This window comes from Ctenopharyngodon idella, chromosome 20 (genome assembly GCF_019924925.1).
Source record: "Ctenopharyngodon idella isolate HZGC_01 chromosome 20, HZGC01, whole genome shotgun sequence".
In the NCBI taxonomy this organism is placed as follows: Eukaryota; Metazoa; Chordata; class Actinopteri; order Cypriniformes; family Xenocyprididae; genus Ctenopharyngodon; species Ctenopharyngodon idella.
In genome coordinates, this window is record NC_067239.1 from 31,735,837 (window position 1) to 31,758,740 (window position 22,904).

Below are 22,904 nucleotides of genomic sequence, written 5' to 3' on the forward strand. Positions count from 1 at the left end.
TTATTTTAGGCGGTAAACAGCTCTTAAACTCGTGACAGCTCTTCTGTCACCAAAATTCCCCAAACTCCTTGTGTTTGCTAACATATTTGGCAATAAACATTTAAATAACACCTTTCTTCCCATGTTCATATTCCTGGATTATCATATTATATCTATTTTTATATGTAAAAATTAATTTACTAAGACCCAACCTTTATTTCATGTGTTCATTGAAGTGAAATCGACTTTTTAAAAAATCTCTATTTATATTCATTTATTTATATCTTTGAGATTTAATTGGAATGACCTCATTTTGGTTTATGAATAATAATATAATCGATAAATATTCTTTTGCATTTGTTATTCAAGTATCCTTGCAGGATAATCGGTGTAAATTTTTCTTATTTTTTCTTCTGGAAAACATGTAAATATATCATGTAGCTTCCAAATAGCAGGCTAAATGGAAAAAGTAAGATGTGGAATTGCTCATTCAGGTCATTACTAAATAAAAACATGATTCCTGGTTTCTCTTATTTTATTTTATTTTTTTAAAAATTGATATTTTGCAGATTCTGCAGGGGGAATGAACTTGAATTTATGATCTGTAGCCATAATAGAGGAGTTTAAGAATATAAAGTGTTACGACACTGGAAGTCCTCTGATCTGTGAGTCACTTCTGTCTGTGTCTCATCTGCTGTTTACTGTCTGAAGGGTCACTGGTTGGACTGAAGCATCATCATCATGCCCCTGACAGCCACTGTGATTGGAGGAGTTCAGAAACTGGTGCTTTACGAGACCAGAGCTGTGAGTCACATTTAATTTATTATTATTGAAGGATAAATGCATTGCTTTGAAAAAGGTCTGGACTTTTAAAGGATTAGTTCACCTAAAAATGAAAATAATGTCATTAATTACTCACCCTCATGCCGTTCCACACCCGTAAGACCTTTGTTAATCTTCAGACCACAAATTAAGATATTTTTGATGAAATCTGATGGCTCAGTGAGGCCTGCATAGCCAGCAATGACATTTCCTCTCTCAAGATCCATTAATGTACTAAAAACATATTTAAATCAGTTCATGTGAGTACAGTGGTTCAATATTAATATTATAAACCAGAATATTTTTGGTGCGCCAAAATAACGACTTATATAGTGATGGCCGATTTCAAAACACTGCTTCCTGAAGCTTCGGAGCGTTATGAATCAGTGATCAGCGTGTTGAATCATGATTCGGATCGCGTGTCAAACCGCCAAACTGCTGAAATCACGTGACTTTGGCGCTCCGAACCGCTGATTCAACACGCTGATTCATAACGCTCCGAAGCTTCATGAAGCAGTGTTTTGAAATCGGCCATCACTATATAAGTCGTTATTTTGTTTTTTTTGCACACGAAAAATATTCTCGTCGCTTTATAATATTAATATTGAACCACTGTACTCACATGAACTGATTTAAATATGTTTTTAGTACATTAATGGATCTTGAGAGAGGAAATGTCATTGCTGGCTATGCAGGCCTCACTGAGCCATCGGATTTCAACAAAAATATCTTAATTTGTGTTCTGAAGATTAACGAAGGTCTTACAGGTGTGAAACGGCATGAGGGTGAGTAATTATTTTCATTTTTGGGTGAACTAACCCTTTAAATACAGGGAACAACATATAATGTGAATCAGAATCTCATGCACATTTGAATATGAATATGTCAATACCTTCTGAAAAGCACAATGTGCTCTGATTGGTCGGCTGGAGCAGTGTGTAGTGATTGGTGCAGCGCTTTGAGCGTGTTTGGGAAATGTCCCGCCCCTTACCATAACCAAACACTGTCACTGATATAGAGAATAATAATAAGCTTTTACATGCTCAGACAGCAACATTACACACTAAAGAAAGATGAACATGGACAAAAAAGTAGAATAGGTGCTCTTTAATAAATGTTATTATTGTGAAATGTCACTCTGTGCTACTAGATGGCAGTGTTTAGCTGTCATCAAACTGAGGCCTTTCAGTGTCTTGCGATTCTGCTCAGAAAGAGCTATTTTAATAAAAGATTTCTCATTGTATAGTTGTACATTTAAAAGTATGTCTAATCATTATAGGAAAGAAAATATTAATAGCTGCCATACCATGCCTTGTAGTGTTAATGTAGATGCTTTAATTAGACACTATTTGGGTTTTCTTCCATTTTTAATCAACATTTATTTATTTTTATTTATAAATTAACTTTTTTTGCAGTTCATTTAACAGTCCTGTTGTACAGTGTTCAAATTACCAATGTTCTCAAATAATCTCTCAGTCAGTGCAGTACAGTGTGAATCTATTGGGTTTCTTTAATATTATGCTGTATTTTACCCATCTTTTCACCATTAAAGCACAGAACAGGACAGACTGGACTATTTATGATCGCAGCTGCACATTCATAGACTATAATAACGGTCAGCGCTGCACTAATGTGAGAACACGTTAAGACTGTCTGTCTTTATCCTCAGTGTTCTCACTATGTGTCATTTTTACTGGGAGGCTTTAATGTGTCTTACCTACAAATCTGTCCAAATAAAGAGCAAACAGGCTCAAACTGAACTGTTTTTCTTTGTATTCACTCAGTAACTCTTTAACATATAATTTTTTTTCTTTCAATTTCAGGATGTAATGTGAGACACATTTCCAAGAATTTCACCCAATCATTTGATTTAAAAATAGGAGTTTGATTTCAGTTTGTTGCTTGTCAAAAACAGTTCATTGATAATTTTTCTTTTTTTCAGAGGTATTTTCTTGTGGGGAGTAATAACGCTCAAACTAAACATCGCGTCCTGAAGATCGATCGCACTGAACCACGAGATCTGGTCATTATTGATGATAAGGTGAGCTGCTCTGATAGTTTTGTCCTTCTCACGATATCACACACAAACCCACCTTATGTCTTAAATGAGCATAAACAGGTGATAAATAAAACACTTGTGTACCAGTATATTGGATCCACGCAGCTCTTAAAGTGACAGCAGCCTAATATTCCTGCTGCGCCGGTGTCTGCATTTTAATGTTAATCAAACAACTAAAGAAAAAAATCGCTCACTACTCTTGACTAAACAACTTTTGTAACTTTAATAATGATTAATGTATATTTAATTTATGCAATGAAAAATATTTTACATTTGATTATTTTTGCACCTGAAAAGCAGTTTTTTTATATGCATCTTTGTTCTGTTGTATTTGTATATTCACGTTGGCCTGTTGAATGTTAAATGGATCCAATCCATGTTCAATAGAAATTATTTGCCATAAGAGAGTAGTAGTAGTTTGTTAATATTGGAATCAGCCAATAATTGTTTGTTAATATCGTTATCGGAATCAGCCAATAGTTGTTTGTTAATATTGGTGTCGGAATCGTCCAATAGTTGTTTGTTAATATCGGTATCGGAATCGGCCAATAGTTGTTTGTTAATATTGGTATCGGAATCTTCCAGTAGTTGTTTGTTAATATCAGTATCGGAATTGGCCAGTAGTTGTTTGTTAATATTGGTATCGGAATCTGCCAGTAGTTGTTTGTTAATATCGGTATCGGAATTGGCCAGTAGTTGTTTGTTAATATCAGTATCGGAATCTGCTAGTAGTTGTTTGTTAATATTGGTATTGGAATATTCCAGTAGTTGTTTGTTAATATCGGTATCGGAATCTGCGAGTAGTTGTTTGTTAATATCGGTATCGGAATTGGCCAGTAGTTGTTTGTTAATATCAGTATCGAAATCTGCTAGTAGTTGTTTGTTAATATTGGTATCGGAATCTGCCAGTAGTTGTTTGTTAATATCAGTATCGGAATCGGCCAGTAGATGTTTGTTAATATTGGTATCAGCATCTGCCAGTAGTTGTTTGTTAATATCGGTATCGGAATCGGCCAGTAGATGTTTGTTAATATTGGTATCGGAATCTTCCAGTAGTTGTTTGTTAATATTGGTATTGGAATATTCCAGTAGTTGTTTGTTAATATCGGTATCGGAATCTGCCAGTAGTTGTTTGTTAATATCGGTATCGGAATCTGCCAGTAGTTGTTTGTTAATATTGGAATCAGCCAGTAGATGTTTGTTAATATCGGTATCGGAATCGGCCAGTAGGTGTTTGTTAATATTGGTATCAGCATCTGCCAGTAGTTGTTTGTTAATATCGGTATCGGAATCTGCCAGTAGTTGTTTGTTAATATTGGAATCAGCCAGTAGATGTTTGTTAATATCGGTATCGGAATCGGCCAGTAGATGTTTGTTAATATTGGTATCGGCATCTGCCAGTAGTTGTTTGTTAATATCGGTATCGGAATCTGCCAATAGATGTTTGTTAATATCGGCATCGGAAGCGGGTAGTAGTTGTTTGTTAATATTGGTGTCAGAATCAGCCAGTAGTTGTTTGTTAATATCGGTATAGGAATCGGCCAGTAGTTGTTTGTTAATATCAGTTTCGGAATCGGCCAATAGTTGTTTGTTAATATCGGTATCAGAATCGGCCAGTAGTTGTTTGTTAATATCGGTATCGGCCAAGAATATCCAATCTGTGCATCCCTACAACATTTCTATTACTCTCAATTTTCTCATCTAATATTTACATTGTAATTTATTTCAAATATCACTATTGACTATTCACTAAATCAGTATTTGCTCTGTGGTGGAAATAACATTTTAAACCTTTTAGGAATAAAACATTTAACTTGTTTGCTCTCTAGTTAATGTTAATTTCATCTATGGACAAAAAAAAACATGCTTTCGTTTTATCCCTGATGTGAATTGATCAAGAGGAATTCACTGTTTTTATGAGTTTATAGTTTTGTTCAGTGCAAATATTCTTTATTATGTGTCTGGATGTTTAAACTGTGATTGTATGTGTGTGGCAGCATGTCTACAGTCAACAGGAAGTTCGGGAGCTGCTGGGCCGCCTGGATCTGGGCAATCGCACTAAGATCGGGCAGAAGGGATCCTCCGGTCTTTCCAGAGCCGTATCTGCCTACGGCATTGTGGGTAAAGACATCCTCAAGCCTTTTTTCCTTGTTTGCTTGAAGTTTTATTTCCTGTGTTTATTCATCCTCTGTCTTGCCAATTAGTTGTGCGCTAATGCAATTAGCCGCCGTTGTAATTGTGCGATTTTAAGAGCAATCGTGCAGGCACGTGTTGTCTAAAGGTCAGGCAAACACTTCAGAAGTGCCGGATGCCCACGCTGTTTACCTGAGATGCTTCGCACGCTGGCACCCTGTTGCTATAGAAACACCACATGTGAATGAGAGCTCTGCCCACTCTCGTGCCTTTGATGCCTGTTTTTCACCTGGCAAACTTTTTCAGCTGGAAGGCCACAACAAAACAACGTCCTTTTCACCGATTCTGTCTTGAGTCATCATTTTGTTCATTTTAATTCCTTTGAAATGAGCTCAACTGCTTAGTTGGTGCATTATTAAAGTGAGACAACAGAAACTCTGACATGAAATGAATTTATTTTTTACCTTCTGGATGATTTATCACCAACTTGTGTTTCCTGGTCAGTGTTGTTTTAGTATTATTTCTAAACTATTAGTATTATTAAAGTATTTATTAGTATGTTAAATTTGCGTTTTAGTAATTTTGTTGTGCGCTTTTGTCACGTTTATTAGGTTTTGTTTTTAATATTGCTAATTGGCTTTAATTTATATTTATTTTAGTTTTAGTAATTTTATGTGCTTTCGGACTTTTTTTTATATTTCTATAGCTTTAGTTTATATTTATTTCAGTTTTAGGTTTAGTGATTTTTGTTATGTGCTTTTGTTATTTATTTTATTTTTTTAAAATATTTCTATTTAGCTTCATATTTATTTCAGTTTTAGTGTTAGTAATTTTATGTGCTTGTCATTTTTATGTTTTATTTTTTTAAATATAAATTAAAGCTAATTAGAAATATTAAATTAGTTTTAGTAATTTTGTTATTTGCCTTTGCCTTTGAAATATATATATATATATATATATATATATATATATATATATATATATATATATATATATATATATATATATATATTTTAGTATCACAGTCGGCCAGTAGTTGTTTGTTAATATCGGTATCGGAATCGGCCAGTAGTTGTTTGTTAATATCGGTATCGGAATCGGCCAGTAGTTGTTTGTTAATATCATTATAGGATCAATTTGTCAATTGTCAATATCATTTTTTTCAGTTTTATTTGAGTAAGTTTAGTAATTTTGTTATATGCTTTTGTTATTCTTATTAATTAGTTTTTTTTATATTTCTATTTAGCTTTATATTTATTTCAGTTTAGTAATTTTAGCATTTCAACTTCTTTTTATTAGTTGCCAAGGCAACGTTTCTAATTTTTGTTTAATTTTTTTTTCTGCCAAAAGTTCATCAAGTTTCATCTAATAGGCCTATTTATTTTTTACTTTGATTTATTCATTTTACATTCATGCATTTGGCACTTCATGCATTCCCTGGGAATCGAACCCATTACGTTGGCGTTGCTAGTTTCATACTTTACCGTTTATTTACTGTTTATATTATTTCAGCTTTATTTCAGTTAGCAAGTGATTTGGAATAATTTTAGACAACAATAAGGACAGGTTTAGCTGGCTTGTGGTTTTGTCTGCACACACTCATAAGCAGGTGAAGCCGCTCGCGGACAGACCGACTGGTGTCACGCTGAACCCGCAGGTCAGAATCACATGAACGCGGTCGACGCTGTGAGAAACTGGGTGATGATCTCCAGGTCATGACCTACTTCTTCTGACACCCATCTGGTGAAATCTCAGTTTTAGTCGGGTTAGTCATTGAAACTGGGTCTTATGCAACCTCAATTCGCCTCTAATCACTGCTGAGGGAGTGGGGCGTCATGGCAATAATAAGAAGTGAGAATATAGTGCACAAACAACGGCAGATCAGAACATTGATGTGTGTCATTTATGACACACCCGATAGATGTGATTGTGTGATGAGAAACAACAGTCACAAACACGGCGTTTGATTACACCCTCACGTCTCATCATTAGAGTGATGTGTTCGCCTTAAATTGTTTACTGTACACTTATGCTTTTTTTTTTACATCTTTATTTAGTGTGTAATGTTGCTGTTTGAGCATGAAAAAGCTCTGCAGAGTTCCAGTTCTTCTCTATATCAGTGTCACTGTTTCTGAACTTCATTTAAATAATTCATACGCAGAATAAAGGGGCGGGGCCTGGTTGAGTTAGTTAGTAGTGTGTTGAAACTGGCAGTTATGGTAAGGGGCGGGACATTTCACAAACACCAATCACAACACACTGCTCCAGCCGACCAATCAGAGCACATTGTGCTTTTCAGAAGGAGGGGCTTCATAGAGACAGGAACTAAACAGGGGTGCGTTTCCCAAAGTTCTGTCGTTACCAATAGAGTTCAATGGGACTTACGACCATAGTTGGCTAACGATGCTTTTGGGAAACGCACCCCCAGAGCGTTACTGACAGACTGGGAAGAGAGGAGCTGCAACAATGGAGAATATGAGGAAAATAATAAACATTCAAGCAGGAAAACCTGCTCTAGTAGAGCCCAAAAACAACATCAAGACTAAAAAAGGCATAATATGGCAAGTCTTTATTTGTGTGCCGTGTGTTCATATAATTGCGATTGATCTCAGAAGAGACTCTTGACGGTCACATGAGCTTTGAGACACTTTAATGAATATTATTTCATCTTCTTTTCGTACAACACAATGTGTATGTATTTTTTGACTAATTCATATTCATAATTAATTTTATGTAACAGCAATAAGAAAAGTCCATAAGAGAGCTGTTTTGTATTTGAAGCAGCTTACATAAACAAGCTTTGATCTGAAAAATAAAAATGGCAACACTTTACAATAAGATCTCATTAGGTGATGCATTAGCTAACATGATCTAACAGTGAGAAAATATTTTTACAGCATTTTATGTTTTATATAAAAAAACAAATGTTTTCATGATAGCTAATCAAAATAAAATGCATAAATGTTAAAAGATTAATAGATGCTGTACAAAAATATTTAGGCCTAGATTTAAGATTTATGTTGATTGTAAGCAATTTGAATACATACACATATATTGATGATAATAAACTATGCCATGATTTTTTTTGAGGGCACTCGTTTCATTTATGTATGACTGACAAATATTAATCACATTAATTGAATTTTAAGTGCAGTTCAAATATATAAAAATATTTTTTAAATGAGAAGTATTGTTCATTGTTTTTTTTATTATTAATATTTTATTTTTATTTTATTGTTTTATTTTAATTTTATTTTATTAACATTTTTATTATTTTATTTTTTAATATTATTTTATGTTTTGTCTTGTTATTTGTCATGAATGTTGTCATGGTAGCTGGCATGGCGCTAAGTAAAACAAAATTAAACAAACAAACGAAGAAAACTAATGCAGTTAACTAACGAGACCTAATTTTCGCTGTTATTTACTCTCATCTCTCATGTCTTTCAGGTTTTGTGCGGTTTCTGGAGGGTTACTATATCGTGTTGATCACGAAACGTCGTAAAATGGCTGACATCGGTGGCCACTCGATTTATAAGATTGAAGACACGAATATGATCTACATTCCCAATGACTCTGTGAGAGTCACACACCCTGATGAGGCCCGGTGAGTCACCTTATACTGAGACGTATTTGATAATAACAATAAAATCTGAGCATTAGATGTATTGAGAATGACCAATAAGATTATACATATTTGGTCACATGATGCTGTACTTGAGAGTGTGTATGCTGATTATATTAAAGCCTACTGTATCATGCTTGATACGCACATTTCTAAGGCCTCTAAAATGATTAACATGATGAAAACTTTGCAGATAAACCTGTCACACACAATCTACTACAGTCCTTCTGTCGTCTGATTTATGGTTTAGCAAGTAAAATCAGGGCCTAAAACTAACTTTTTGCAACATGGCCAGTGACTTAAGAAAATTTACCGGCCATAAATATTTTTTACCAGCCATGAAACAGGCAGTTATGACAACCAACCATAACCAAGAAGTTTCAGGTACAGAAATTTAATAAAGTAATCAAACAGATTAATCCTTATTAAAGTTACAGAAGTTATTCATTGAGTGAATTTTCTTTGTCTTTTGTTCAGATGAACCTTAAAGTGTTAGTTCACCCAAAAATGAAACTTGTCATTAATTACTCACTCTCATGTCGTTCCACACCCGTAAGACCTTTGTTCATCTTCAGAACACAAATTAAGATATTTTTGATGAAATCCGATGGCTCAGTGAGGCCTGCATTGACAGCAAGATAATTAACACTTTCAGATGCCCAGAAAGGGAACGCGACGAGAATACTTAACAAAACAACGACTTTTCAACAATATCTAGTGATGGCCGATTTCAAAACACTGCTTCAAAGCTTTACAAATCTTTTGTTTCAAATCAGTGGTTTGGATCACCAAAGTCACATAATTTCAGTAAACGAGGCTTTGTTACGTCATAAGTGTTTCGAAATTTCAATAGTTCACGTGACTTTAGCAGTTTGATACGCGATCCGAACTACTGATTCGAAACAAAAGATTCGTAAAGCTTCATTAAGAAATGTTTTAAAATCGCCCATCATTAGATATTGTTGAAAAGTCGTTATTTTGGGGTTTTTTTGTCGCACAAAAACTATTCTCGTCGCTTCATAACATTAAAGGGTTAGTTCACCCAAAAATGAAAATAATGTCATTAATTACTCACCCTCATGTCGTTCCACACCCGTAAGACCTTCGTTAATCTTCAGAACACAAATTAAGAAATTTTTTTGTTGAAATCCGATGGCTCAGTGAGGCCTCCATAGCCAGCAATGACATTTCCTCTCTCAAGATCCATTAATGTACTAAAAACATATTTAAATCAGTTCATGTGAGTACAGTGGTTCAATATTAATATTATAAAGCAACGAGAATATTTTTGGTGCGCCAAAAAAAACAAAATAACGACTTATATAGTGATGGCCGATTTCAAAACACTGCTTCATGAAGCTTCGGCGTGTTATGAATCAGTGTGTCGAATCAGCGGTTCACATACGGAAGCAGGTTTATTAGGCTGCTGTCACTTTTAAGAGCGAATGCACGGATCCAATACACTGATACACAACTGTTTGCTCACTTAAGACATAATTGACTATGTTTACGAGGAAACTCGCCAATGCAGTCATTTTCAAGCGTGAGAAGACGTGAAAGAGAGTTGAATTCAGTATTCGTGCGCTGTATAAGATGCAGATTTCTGGGCGCGCGCTTCGTATGTGTGCGCATAGAAAAATAACGAGTTCCCTTTCACGTCTTTCTGCGCTTGAATATTAAAATTGCCAAGGCTTAAACTTTCGTGACGATGCAGTCATTAAAGGCTCATTATTATGATTTATATGGTTTATTAATAAACGTGCATTTGTTAATAGTCGACTAGCGCTTAAAATGAACGACCAGAAAAATCTTTAGTCGAGGGCAGCCCTAGTAGTAGGTCATTTGATGCTCTTTGCATACACAAAACTTACATAAATTACTGTTTTCAGTATGCGTGCTGTAGTAGTAGTGATAGTAAGTATGCTAGTATGTTGTTCCAGACTGTTTGTCTGTTTCTCACTTCTGGTTTTCCTCACACGCTGTGTCTGTCCTGCTGCGGTCAGTCACTCTGATCTCAGGATGCAATTCACACGTCTCTTATTTCTACCGTGTGTGTGTGTGATGACAATGGAAGCGTGCTATTCGTCACTCATGATGTGTGTTAGAGATTTACAATAACACAGAGTACTTTCAGTAGTACAGCCTGTAACTGTTGACTCGGGTAACGTGAGACGCCGTTTGCGTCTTAGTATCCAATTTAAGTCTGGCGCTTTAATGGGCTCTTTTCCTTCCGGTCTGCTTTTTCTTTTTTTCTTTGGTTTTTAACACCGGTACCTTGGCAGTACTGTGGTATTCTACCATGTAGATGGTAATTATTCAGTGGCATCTGATACTTTAGGATTGTAATGTCAGTCTAAGCATTCAACCTACATGGCCGGTCAAATGTTTGGAATAATTACAATTTTTAATGTTTTTGAAAGAAGTCTCTTCTGCCCACCTTTTGCTTTTTTTTATCAAAAATACAGTAAAAATTGTGAAATATTTTTACAATTTAAAATAACTGTTTTCTATGTGAATATATAGTAAAGTGTAATTTATATTCAGTGATCAAAGCTGAATTTTCAGCATCATTACTCCAGTCTTCAGTGTCACATGATCCTTCAGAAATCATTCTGATATGATGATTTGCTGCTCAAGAAACATTTATGTTTATTAACATTACCATGTTTTTCCACAGATATGTGAGAATATTCCAGAATGTGGATCTGTCCAGTAACTTCTACTTCAGGTGAGTGTTGAACTGAAGCGTCTTGTTGTTTTGAACGCGTCTCATACTCATAATGCCGTGGCCTCGCATAACTTCTCAGGTCATTGTAATGGAAATATAATTTCGTGAGCTCCTCAGATACGGCTCTCATGTGGCCTTACTTGTCCTTCTTTCCCCTTGCTTCTTTTCTCTGATCTGGCCACAGCATTTTCTTCTTAAAACGGTCTGTTGTTACTTTGATTTTAGAAAAGAAGCAGCTGAAATAACTCTATCAGCAGCCCTGAAACCTGTTTGAGCTCTTAAAATGTCTGAAAATATCAAAGCAAATCTCATTTGTTGTAAAGAAAATTGCACAAACACACTTTACAAGCAAAACATTTGACAAAAAAAAAATTGATAAAGCAATAGATCTAGTGTGGGATAAATGTTACAAACAGTTACAGTTTGTAAGAACTTGACCCGTGCTGGATCTGTTGTTTTTCATATGTTTTGCTTGTAAAGTGTGTTTGTGGATTTTTTTAGTTTTATGCCATTTTCAACCAAAGTTATAAAATACAGAAGTGATAAAATGTTTTCCTCACACATTGAATAGATGTAAGGTATAATTATTTTCAAGTTTTCAAGCATGTTTTTTTTTAAGGTAAAATTTTCAAATGATCAAAGTTTAAATTTTCATTTTAAAGTCAATAAAGTCAATTTCAGACTTTAATGTGACCTTCATTCATCCATTTCTGGACAGTAAAACATACTTTTATTATATTATAAATTATTTTAATAAAATGATTTTATATATTTAAAATGTTATATTTTATTGTACACATGCTTTTTATTTTTATTTTGTATTTTATTTTATATTATATATTTTATTTTGCATTTACTTTTAGATTTAATTAGATTTTATTTTGCATTTTATTTCAGAATTTATTTTATATTTTATTATTTTATTATTTTGTATTTTATATTTAAATTTATTCAATTCCGTATTTTATTTCTTTTTCATATTTTGTTTTGCATTTTATTTATTTTTATTTTATTATTTTACATTTTATATATTTTTATTTTTTTATCATTTTATTTTATTTCTTTTTGTTTTATTATTTTATATGTATTTTTTATTTATTTGATCTTTATTTTATTATTTAAAATTTTATATATTATTGCTTTTTATTTTTATTTTGTATTTTATTTTATATTTTTATATAATATATTAAGTTATAATATTTTATTTTGCATTTACTTTTAGATTTAATTAGATTTTATTTTGCATTTTATTTTATTGCAGAATTTATTTTATATTTTATTATTTTATTATTTTGTGTTTTATATTTAAATTTATTCAATTCCGTATTTTATTTCTTTTTCATATTTTATTGTTTTGCATTTTATTTATTTTTATTTTATTATTTTACATTTTATATATTATTTTTATTTATTTATTTTAAAATGGTTTTATCATTTTATTTTATTTATTTTTATTTTATTATTTTTATTTTTAATTTTCAGGTCTTGAAAGTCTTAAGTCTGGCATATTCAAGTCTTTATTGATCTGAACTAACTAACTAACTAATTAATTAATTAACCCTGGTTTTGAATGTGGCTGTATATATGATTATTAATGAGGGCATTAAATGTATTGTTTAACCAAATTCCCTCAATCTGAGATCAGCTTCTCATCTCATTTCCGTCATGTACTTGCATTAATCCTTTTATTGGTCCGACTGTCACATGTTCATTATTGCCGTTTGACCTGCTGAACTCAAGAGTGTTATATGTTATAATTCACTGTGACAGTGTGTTTGACACTCAACAATCGTCCCAAACCACGTGTGAACAACAAGATTACATTCATTACACACTCACTGCAAATATACAAGATCTCATTCAATGGGAAACAATGTAACAAATTAGCAAAGTTTTAGCAAAGTACTTCAGACGTTTTGTTTGGTTGTGTCCCGCTTGGAAATAATTGCATGTGAACGCTGATGAACTTGTGCGTCTCTCTGAAGTTCATTCGGTGCACTTCATCTCTAAGCAACATGCTGTCACCTAGCAACAATGCATGCTGCGTCCTGCTGCTCAACAATAATGAGAAGTGATTATTTTTAGCCTGAGTGCATGTGACCCTTTGACCCTCTGGCCTTTAGTTACAGCTACGACCTGAGCCACTCGCTGCAGTATAACATGACGCTGCTGCAGATGCCATGTGACCTCGGAGAGACCGAGGAGCTCAACACCAGCGGCAGACAGGACAGCTTTGACATCTTCGAGGAGGAGGGACTGCCCACTCAAGGTGTGTTTGGAGAGCACTCTTGGGTTTTACTTATTTTATTGCATTTTCTTTTTTTATTTTATTGCATTCCTTTTTTATTTATTTTATTTTATTTTATATATTTATTTTTCAAATTTTAATTGTATAATTTTTTTTATGTTATTGTTTTTTTTATTTTATAGAATTTTATGTTAAATTATATATATTTTAATATTTTATGGTTAATTTTATATTCAATTTTGTATTTTATTTCATATTTTATTTTTATATTTTATTTCATATTTTATATATATATATATAATAAAATATAATATATAAAAAAAAAAAAATAATAAAAAAAAAATATATATATATATATATATATATATATGTGTGTGTGTATATATCTATATAATAAAATAAAATATAATATATAAAATAAAATATGAAATAAAATACAAAATTGAATGTAAAATTAACCATAAAATATTAAAATATATATAATTTAACATACAATTCTATAAAATATAATAATATAATAAATTAAAAAATAATAAAATATTTTATTGTATTTTTTTATTTTATATAATTTTGTTAAATTATATATTTGATTATTTTATGGTAATTTTATATTCAATTTTGTATTTTTTAATATTTTATTTTTTATATATTTGTGTTTTATATTTTATTTGTTTATTTCATATTTTATTTAATATATTACACACACACACACATATATAAATATATATAATATGTTATGTATTGGTTTATATATATATAAATTCATTTTTTTTTTTTTTTTTTTTTTTTAAATTTTTTATACCCTTCTGCAAAATACAGTTAATTTATTTTATTTTATTTTACTCATTTTTAAGTCTTGAAGGTCTCAATTCTGGCTTGTTTAGGCCTTTTTTTGTTTCTTTTCTTGTCTTAAGGAAAGGACTCCAGTTATTTATTCTGTTTTAATAGTCAAACTTTGTTTTGTTTGTCTTGTATTGTGTGTGAATTGTTAATTGAGGTGTTTGTTTCAGTTGTTTACGGCTTCAGTAACGAACCCTACGCTAAGTATGTGTGGAACGTCCGTCTGCTGGAGAAAGTCAAGGACATCGTGCATCCTGATTGGCTGTTGTACATCATTCACGGATTCTGCGGCCAATCCAGTATCCTCTTATAAATTGAGTGTGTGTGTGTGTGTGTGTGTGTGTGTATTTAACTCCAGAAGTGAGCTAAATGTTTTTAGTATTTTATTCTAAAATTCCCCCCAAAAAATTATTCTAGAGTTTGTGTTAGTCTCTGGTCTTTAACATTTAGCTTTATTTAAAAAATATGCAGTAAAAGTGTTGGGATATGTAGACAATAAAATGAAAGTGTTTTATTCTATAATGGCATCGCATGAGGTGATCTGTGACCGTGTCCATCTGGCTGTGGTCTATAGCGCGTACGGATGTTCATGATCCTGGTTCATACAGATGAACGTCTCTAACCTCACAGGCAGACAAAACAAAGTCTGTGCCCGTTTCACATTGATGCACATGCATGTGTGTGTATGAGATAACAAAATAGAAACCGCATCCATAAACTAAACGTAATGGCAGCAGGTGCGCACAGTTTAATCAGCATTGTTGATTTATCATGGGAGCAATCTAGTGTTGCAGTTTCTTTCCACATACCATGATGCAAAATACTGCTAAAACTTACTTTTTAATGTATTTTTTCAATTTTTTTCCAATTGCAATTTTTTATTTACTCTATTTTTTATTTTATACCCTTCTGCAAAATACAGTTAAAACATACCACTAAATACAGATAAAACCTTTATTTTGTTTTATTTTATTTTATTTTATTTTTGTATTATATACCCTTCTGCAAAATACAGTTAAAACAGACTAATTTAATTTAATTTAATTTTTCCCCTGCTGAATATAGCTTCTACTTTTTAATGTAACTTAATTATTAGTTTTTTTTAATTGTTTTAATTAATTTTTTTTTTTATTTTATACTCCTCTTCAAAACAGTTACATTTATTTATTTATTTTATTCTCTGCTGCAAAATGCAGTTAACACATATTTATTTATTTATTTATTTATTTATTTATTTATTTTCATTGTATTTTATTTTATTTTTCCCCTGCTGAATACAGCTTCTACTTTTTAATGCAATTTAATTATTAAATAGTTTTTTGTTTTTAAATTGTTTTAATTAATTTTATTTATTTTTTATTTTATACTCTTCTTCAAAATACATTTATTTTATTTTATTCCCTGCTGCAAAATGCAGCTAAAACCTGCTTCTTAATGTAATGTAATTTAATTTATTTTTTTTGTATTTTAATTTATTTTATTTTATTTTATTTTTTTGTTTTATACCCTTCTGCAAAATACAGTCAAAACATACCATAAAATACAGATAAAACCTTTATTTTGTTTTATTTTTTTTTTTTTTATTATATACCCTTCTGCAAAATACAATTAAAACAGACTTATTTAATTTAATTTATTTTTTTCCCCTGCTGAATACAGCTTCTACTTTTTAATGTAACTTAATTATTAAATTTTTTTTTTAATTTTTTTTAATTGTTTTAATTAATTTTTTTTATTTTTATTTTATACTCCACTTCAAAAGTTTTATTTATTTTATTCTCTGCTGCAAAATGCAGTTAACACATACCATTAAATTCAGATAAAACCTACTTTTAATGTAATTTATTTATTTTTTATTTTATTGTATACCTTTCTGCAAAATACAATTAAAACATATTTATTTATTTATTTATTTTCATTATTTTATTTTCCCCCTGCTGAATACAGCTTCTACTTTTTAATGCAATTTAATTATTAAATTGGTTTTTGTTTTTTGTTTTTAAATTATTTATTTTTTATTTTATACTCTTCTTCAAAATACATTATTTTATTTTATTCCCTGCTGCAAAGTGCAGCTAAAACCTGCTTCTTAATGTAATGTAATTTAATTTATTTTTTTGTATTTTAATTTAATTTAATTTTTTATTTTATTCCCTGCTGCAAAATGCAGGTAAAACTAACTTCTGATGGTATCACGTGTCTTCTTGTTGAGTTAGAGGGTTTATCGGCTCAACTACCTGCTGGTGGATCTGGTTTTGACCTGCTAGTTCACCTATTTCACCTGTTCCAGAAATCATCTTGATATGACCTGTTTTTCTCAGAAAGTTCAGGAGGGTGAAAACAGCTACAAAACAAGCTAAAGAAACACAAAGAGAGAAATAATCATCCGGAGAAAGTCTCGCGCTGTTGATTGCTTCTGTCTTCGTAATCGTTTCTCCTACCTCCCCTGTGAGGAGCCTGAACGAGCGGTGAACGAGTTCATAGATGTCAGCGGCATTATGGGAAACAGATGAAGACGCTGCCATTGCGCTCTGAATGATTTAATAGCCAAATGAGTTTATAGGAGCAAGATATGAACGAACTGTGAACCACACAAACACTTGATATATGAGTAATATGGAGATGATATACAGAAGTTTGGGGTCAGGAAGGTTTCTTGAAAGAAATAAATGAATACTTGATCTATTTATTGCATCCTTGCTGAATAAAACTAATACTAAAAATTTATAATGTTACAAAAGATTATATTTCAAATAAATGCTGTTCTTTTGAACTTTCTATTCATCAAAGAATCCTGAAAAATAAAATGTATCACAAAAATATGACATAATATAATAATCATAAATGTTTCTTGAGCAGCAAATCATCATATTAGAATGATTTCTGAAGGATCATGTGACACTGAAGACTGGAGTAATGATGCTGAAAATTCAGCTTTGATCACAGGAATAAATTACACTTTACTATATATTCACATAGAAAACAGCTGATTTACATTGTAAAAATATTACACAATTTTTACTGTATTTTTGATCAAATAAATGCAGCTTTTGAGCAGAAGAGACTTCTTTCAGAAACATTAATAAATCTTACCGACCCGAAACTTTTGACGAGTAGTGTGCTTGATTAAACCCCTTTATAAACTAAACTTCAGATATGTTTATATCAGATGATTTGTGGATGTATTTTGTGTTGTGCTTCCTTAAACTCTCTGTTTCAGAGTTGTTGATCTACGGTCGGCCGGTGTACGTCACGCTGATCGCCCGGCGTTCCAGTCGCTTCGCAGGGACACGTTTCCTCAAGCGAGGAGCCAACTGCGAGGTACGCTGTCGCCATGTGCTCTTCTTTAGTATGTTTGTCACGTGCGAGCGTTACTCGTCCAACACAAGCTCTGGTTCTGCTGCTGCTGCTCTTCTGTATTTATCTCTGTGTGTTCAGGTGGGATTATGTAATGTTCGTTTGCTCTAAAGCTGTCGGCAATTAAAGCTTCACAAAGCTTTTACTGCTGTGATGCTTTATGATGGTGAAGGTGCTTTAAAAGTGCAGATTGACAAATTTCACTACAGTCTGAAACTACAGTCAAGCTCATAAGTAGCTATTTAAGGGGACCGTATGCTTGTTTAAATATAATTTAAATACATAAAAAAATTTTAATTAATAAATCTCAATTAAAGGTGCAATATGTAAGAATTTTGCAGTAAAATATCCAAAAACCACTAGGCCATTTTGTTCACTTGAGTACTTACAATATCCCAAATGTTTGCAACTATTTGTAAATTGTGAGAAAATTGCAATTTAATAGACAAGGGAACAACTGTTTTGATATATTTATAGACAGAAAACTAAATATTGTTATATAGCTCAACACGTTTAGTCTTATTGCTTAAATCTAATTTTCTTGATATTTTGCGAGTACCATGCTTTACCATGCCTCAGAGAAAAACACTATTTTGTGAAGTAGCTAACATAGCATAATCAGATGCAGCTTTATTTTTAGTAACAGTAATACAGAATTTTCTCCATCATGCAATACGTTTTAAAATTAATTGCATGCCATTTATCAACACAAGCCATCCAGCATTTAATATGATATTCTAAAATCGATCGATCTTACTGCAGTGTGTAACAGTGACTCACAGCAGCCGCCGAGCGAACGCACAGAGTAACGTTATATATTTTCAACACACTCAAATGTATTTAATATGATAAACAGAGCTGTGTTACCTCATACTCATGACCGGAAAAGCGGAAGGAGCGCCGGCAACTGTGTCATAATAAAAGTCCCGCTGCTCGTGAGGCGTGTGTTGTGCAATCGCTCCAGCGTCCTCGTTCAGCTCCCACAACACTCGGTCCTGCTCTGCTTCAGACTACAGTAACGTTAATAATCACATCCATGAACATGATTTCTTCCCGAGTCCTATCCTGATTCTTTTGCACCATCCATTGAGGTGAAGACCACATGTCCCAAGATTCCACACTCAAACTTGGTGTCATCAAGCTACGCCTTTGTTTTGAATAGGCCTCTAGCAACCTCTAGTGGACAGAAATCCTACATACTGCACCTTTAAAGTATTAAAAGGGTGGTTCATTGCGATTTCACTTTTTTTAAACTTTAGTTAGTGTGTAATGTTGCTGCTTGAGCATAAACAGTATCTGCAAAGTTACAGCGCTGAAAGTTCAATGCAAACAGAGATATTGTCTTTTAAAGTTATGGCAGTTTAATGCCTACAAAAACAACCGGTTTGGACTACAACGAGCTTCTTCCTGATTTGGTGACATCATAAACCCTGCAATTAACATAAACCCCGCCCATGGGAACACTCAACATAGTGGGCGAGGCCATGTCACGCGGCATTATGGAAGAGTTGTCTAAACTGGACGCGCGCGGTGCGACGCGTCAATAGATAATAGATCCAATTATAATAATCAGTTCAATGCTGGATTTGCACAAAGGCTATTACTGAAAGATGAAGCAGTTCCCACTTTAAAAGCAGAAGCTGCTGTTTATGGGCCCCAAACTGTAAGTACGTTTTATTGTTTGTACATGTCTTTTGAATTATGTTGATATTTTTTTGGTTGCATCAAGGACATAAACAAAGACCAACGCGTTTTTGCTTCGCTAGCCAGTTAGCTAAATTCTATTGCATATTTCTCCAACAAACGCCAACAAACTTCTATGTTCATAGACAAACAGTTGTTCATGCTATAAATTAAACAATCCCTTTACAAAAATGCTACTACTCAGTTACAGTAAAGCTTTAATCAGGATAAAACCGTATATTGAAAGCTAACATAAACAGCAGTGACATTACAAGTGACAGCATCTGAACACTTTGACACACATAGAAACAGAAATACTTACCATTCAGAAACGTCCTTTAAAAGCCGTGCTTGCAGAGGTTCTGCTTGACCCTCTTCATTACTGCTATCTGGGTCTGATTCGGACTCAATTTGATAGGGCAATATAGACGCCATTATTTACATTCCCACAGAAGCACATGTAACAACTAATGGTAAGGGGCGTGGCGTCTCCGGACGCTTCAGCGAATCACAATACACTGGGTCAGCTAACCAATCTGAGCCCATTGCTATTTCGGAGGGAGTGGTATCATAGAATCAGGAAGTCAAACCGGCCGTTCAAATGACAATGGAAACATAATAATGTAGAATAAAGGTAAAATATATGAAAAATACACCGTTTTTTTTTTTTTTTTTTTTTTAACGAAGCATTAAGACATGTTAAACTGCGCCCCATAAATACAATCAAGCCTAGAAAAAAAAAAGTGAACCACCCCTTTAAACCAAGTGGATAACATACAATATGTGTATTTCCCTTCTGTATAGCATGCAAAAATCATCTTACTAAGACATATTATTGGCAGATATTGATATTTATATGCATTTTATGTCAGTATCAGTTATAAACATCTCATTGATTTACATTACAAGCTTCAGAATGTCATCTTTTTATCCATATAAATATCAGCATCTGCACCAAATTGCATATTTTTTGCTCAGTTTGAGCAGTTTTTTCCTCCGTATTCTCACTATATGAGCTTTAAAAGCTCTTATACAAGCTTTTTATTTTAAGATAATTTTATATATAATATATATTTTGTCTAAAGGTTCCATAAACTGTTCCATTTCAGACAACGAGTCAGGCATTACAGTGTTAAGAAGCACTCTAACTTTTTAATGGACAATAGTATGAAAACAGTGATTTTTTTAGCCGTACTGCTACTGTACTGTGATGGACTGCATGTGTGTGTTTTTAGGGCGATGTGGCGAACGAGGTCGAGACGGAGCAGATTATCCACGACGCCTCCGTCATGTCGCTCACAGCGGGCAGTTTCTCCTCCTGTGTTCAGGTCAGAGGTTCAGTTCCTCTACACTGGTCCCAGGACATCTCCACCATGATGCCCAAACCGCCCATACGCTGTAAGAACCACTTCCTCTTTATTACCTCACCACTACTTCCTCTCTTTCTAGCTCAGAACTGTGGGTTGTGTCCCAAATGGCGTACCGTACAGTATGGGCCAGATTGAACTTGTGTCAGCACAGACCGTCTTTTGTCTTTAATATATACTTATACTAAGCACTACACTCTAAAAAATAATGTGTTACTCAATAACGCAACAGTTTACATCAATTATTTTGAGTTATGACAACTTTGAATGAAATTATGTTTAACTAACAAACTACATTGAGTTAGAGGAACTTAATAATTTGCAGCATAAACAAATTTTTAAGTTGATTGAAAACATTTAAATGTTTTCATTACCTGCATGTATAAATATAACACCTTAATGTTGGTTAAATGAATAATTAGCTCAACAATATATACAAATAACACTTAATTCATGTGCAAACTGTCATGCTGGTAAAAAGCCATATAATTTGAGCTGACCTGTGACTTTTTAATGGTTTCCAAGATCTCCAAGAGTTTGAAGTGGATTTTAGTCAACAAAAAGACATCAGGAAATAATATACATGCTTTACAACTTATTCAGAGAAATGACACTGACTGTGTATGGATTTAAATACATGAAGCTTTATTTTCAAGCTTTTATTCTGACGCTCTGAGCGAGATGATGCATGGTAATCCTTGGTTTTTAATACAATATAGTGCAGTATAGTAATAGGGGCTTATATGTATTGTAATTAGTGCTGTCAAGTGATTAAAATCTTATTAATTACATGATGTGTTTAATCACAAATTAATCGCACATCAAATTTGGCTGAGAAATAACCCTCAAAAGATAATTTAAAGTCATTATTGTGTTAAATGAGAAAAGCATCAAATAGACAGTAGCTTTAGAAAAAAAAATATTTATTTGTTTCAACAGAATTTGCGCACTTTTACACACTTTTAGGCTTCAACAGCCATGATTTTATTTGTCATAAGTTGCATCTGAAGTGGTATTTAGATATATTTACAGATCAAAACAGTTTTGTTACCAGAATTCTTCAAAATATCTTCTTTTATGTTCCACAAAAGAAAGTAAGTCATACAGGTTTGAAACTACACAGGGTGAGTAAATGTAAATAAACAGAATTATAATTTTTGGGCAAACTAAATTTAAATTAAATGATACTCTAAATAAGAAACTAAAACTGCCAGTAGGTGGCGGTAAATGTCTAAATGACTAAGTCATTGAGTCATTCATTCATTCAAATGGCTGATTCATTCAGGAATGAAGTAAATGGCTCTCTTTATGAATGAGTCATTGAATCATTGTTTCACCCAATTGATTCGCTCAAAATGCAGATTCATTCAGAAACAAAACACCGCTGTGTTGCTCGTAGACACACAATAGTTCTGATTTTTATTGTGTGTAAAATATAGCACAATATTAACTTCTTATTTATTGAACTGTTGTATAAAATCAATATCCTATTTGCTATTCGGGATAACTAATCACTCATTACTCGTGTTGATATTGCTTAACTGTATCATAATATAAATATGAGACAATAACTCATACAGATTAATTAGAAATGAACGATTTCTGTCCAAGAAGACCATAAACATTACAGATAATCTTATATTGTACAAATGTGTAACGTACGGAAACATCTAGTCAGAGCCACAGTTTCCTGTTAATACGGATGGGTTAAATTGAGATTTTTGAGTTTGAGTAACCACAAATTGCCAGACTGTTCTAGCCCAATTTAACCTCAAACAGGTTTTTCAAGTAGTTTGTGAACATCATTTGCTACTTATGGTTTTTAAATGTATTAGCAGATTATTTTCTGTTTAATGACATCACCAGGGCCGTCTGAGGATCTCTCATCTTCTCTTGCATTATTTTTTTTTCCTGCATGCACTCATCTTGGGACTGCTGAACCCATTTCACTGCTTCTCCTCCAGAGCAAGATGACATTTCATATGCACAGCGGCTCAGGCAGACACACGCTGATCCAGCTGCGCGCTCGCTTCTTATCTTAGATTGGTTCCCGCCAGCGTCCT

The 22,904-nt window shown here is 32.8% G+C and overlaps 1 protein-coding gene across 1 annotated transcript in view; it reads left to right on the forward strand.

Annotated features, from left to right (window-relative positions):
- The window catches only part of LOC127501916 (polyphosphoinositide phosphatase-like), a 70,816-nt gene that overhangs the window by 159 nt on the left and 47,753 nt on the right, over window positions 1–22,904 (forward strand). The window contains exons 2-10 of the mRNA XM_051874240.1: window positions 691–783; window positions 2,744–2,842; window positions 4,858–4,981; window positions 8,444–8,600; window positions 11,296–11,346; window positions 13,470–13,615; window positions 14,605–14,733; window positions 17,655–17,755; window positions 20,710–20,872. Coding sequence (XP_051730200.1) covers window positions 721–783; window positions 2,744–2,842; window positions 4,858–4,981; window positions 8,444–8,600; window positions 11,296–11,346; window positions 13,470–13,615; window positions 14,605–14,733; window positions 17,655–17,755; window positions 20,710–20,872 — 1,033 coding nt within the window. The 5' untranslated portion in view covers window positions 691–720. The remainder of the gene's footprint in view (window positions 1–690; window positions 784–2,743; window positions 2,843–4,857; window positions 4,982–8,443; window positions 8,601–11,295; window positions 11,347–13,469; window positions 13,616–14,604; window positions 14,734–17,654; window positions 17,756–20,709; window positions 20,873–22,904) is intronic.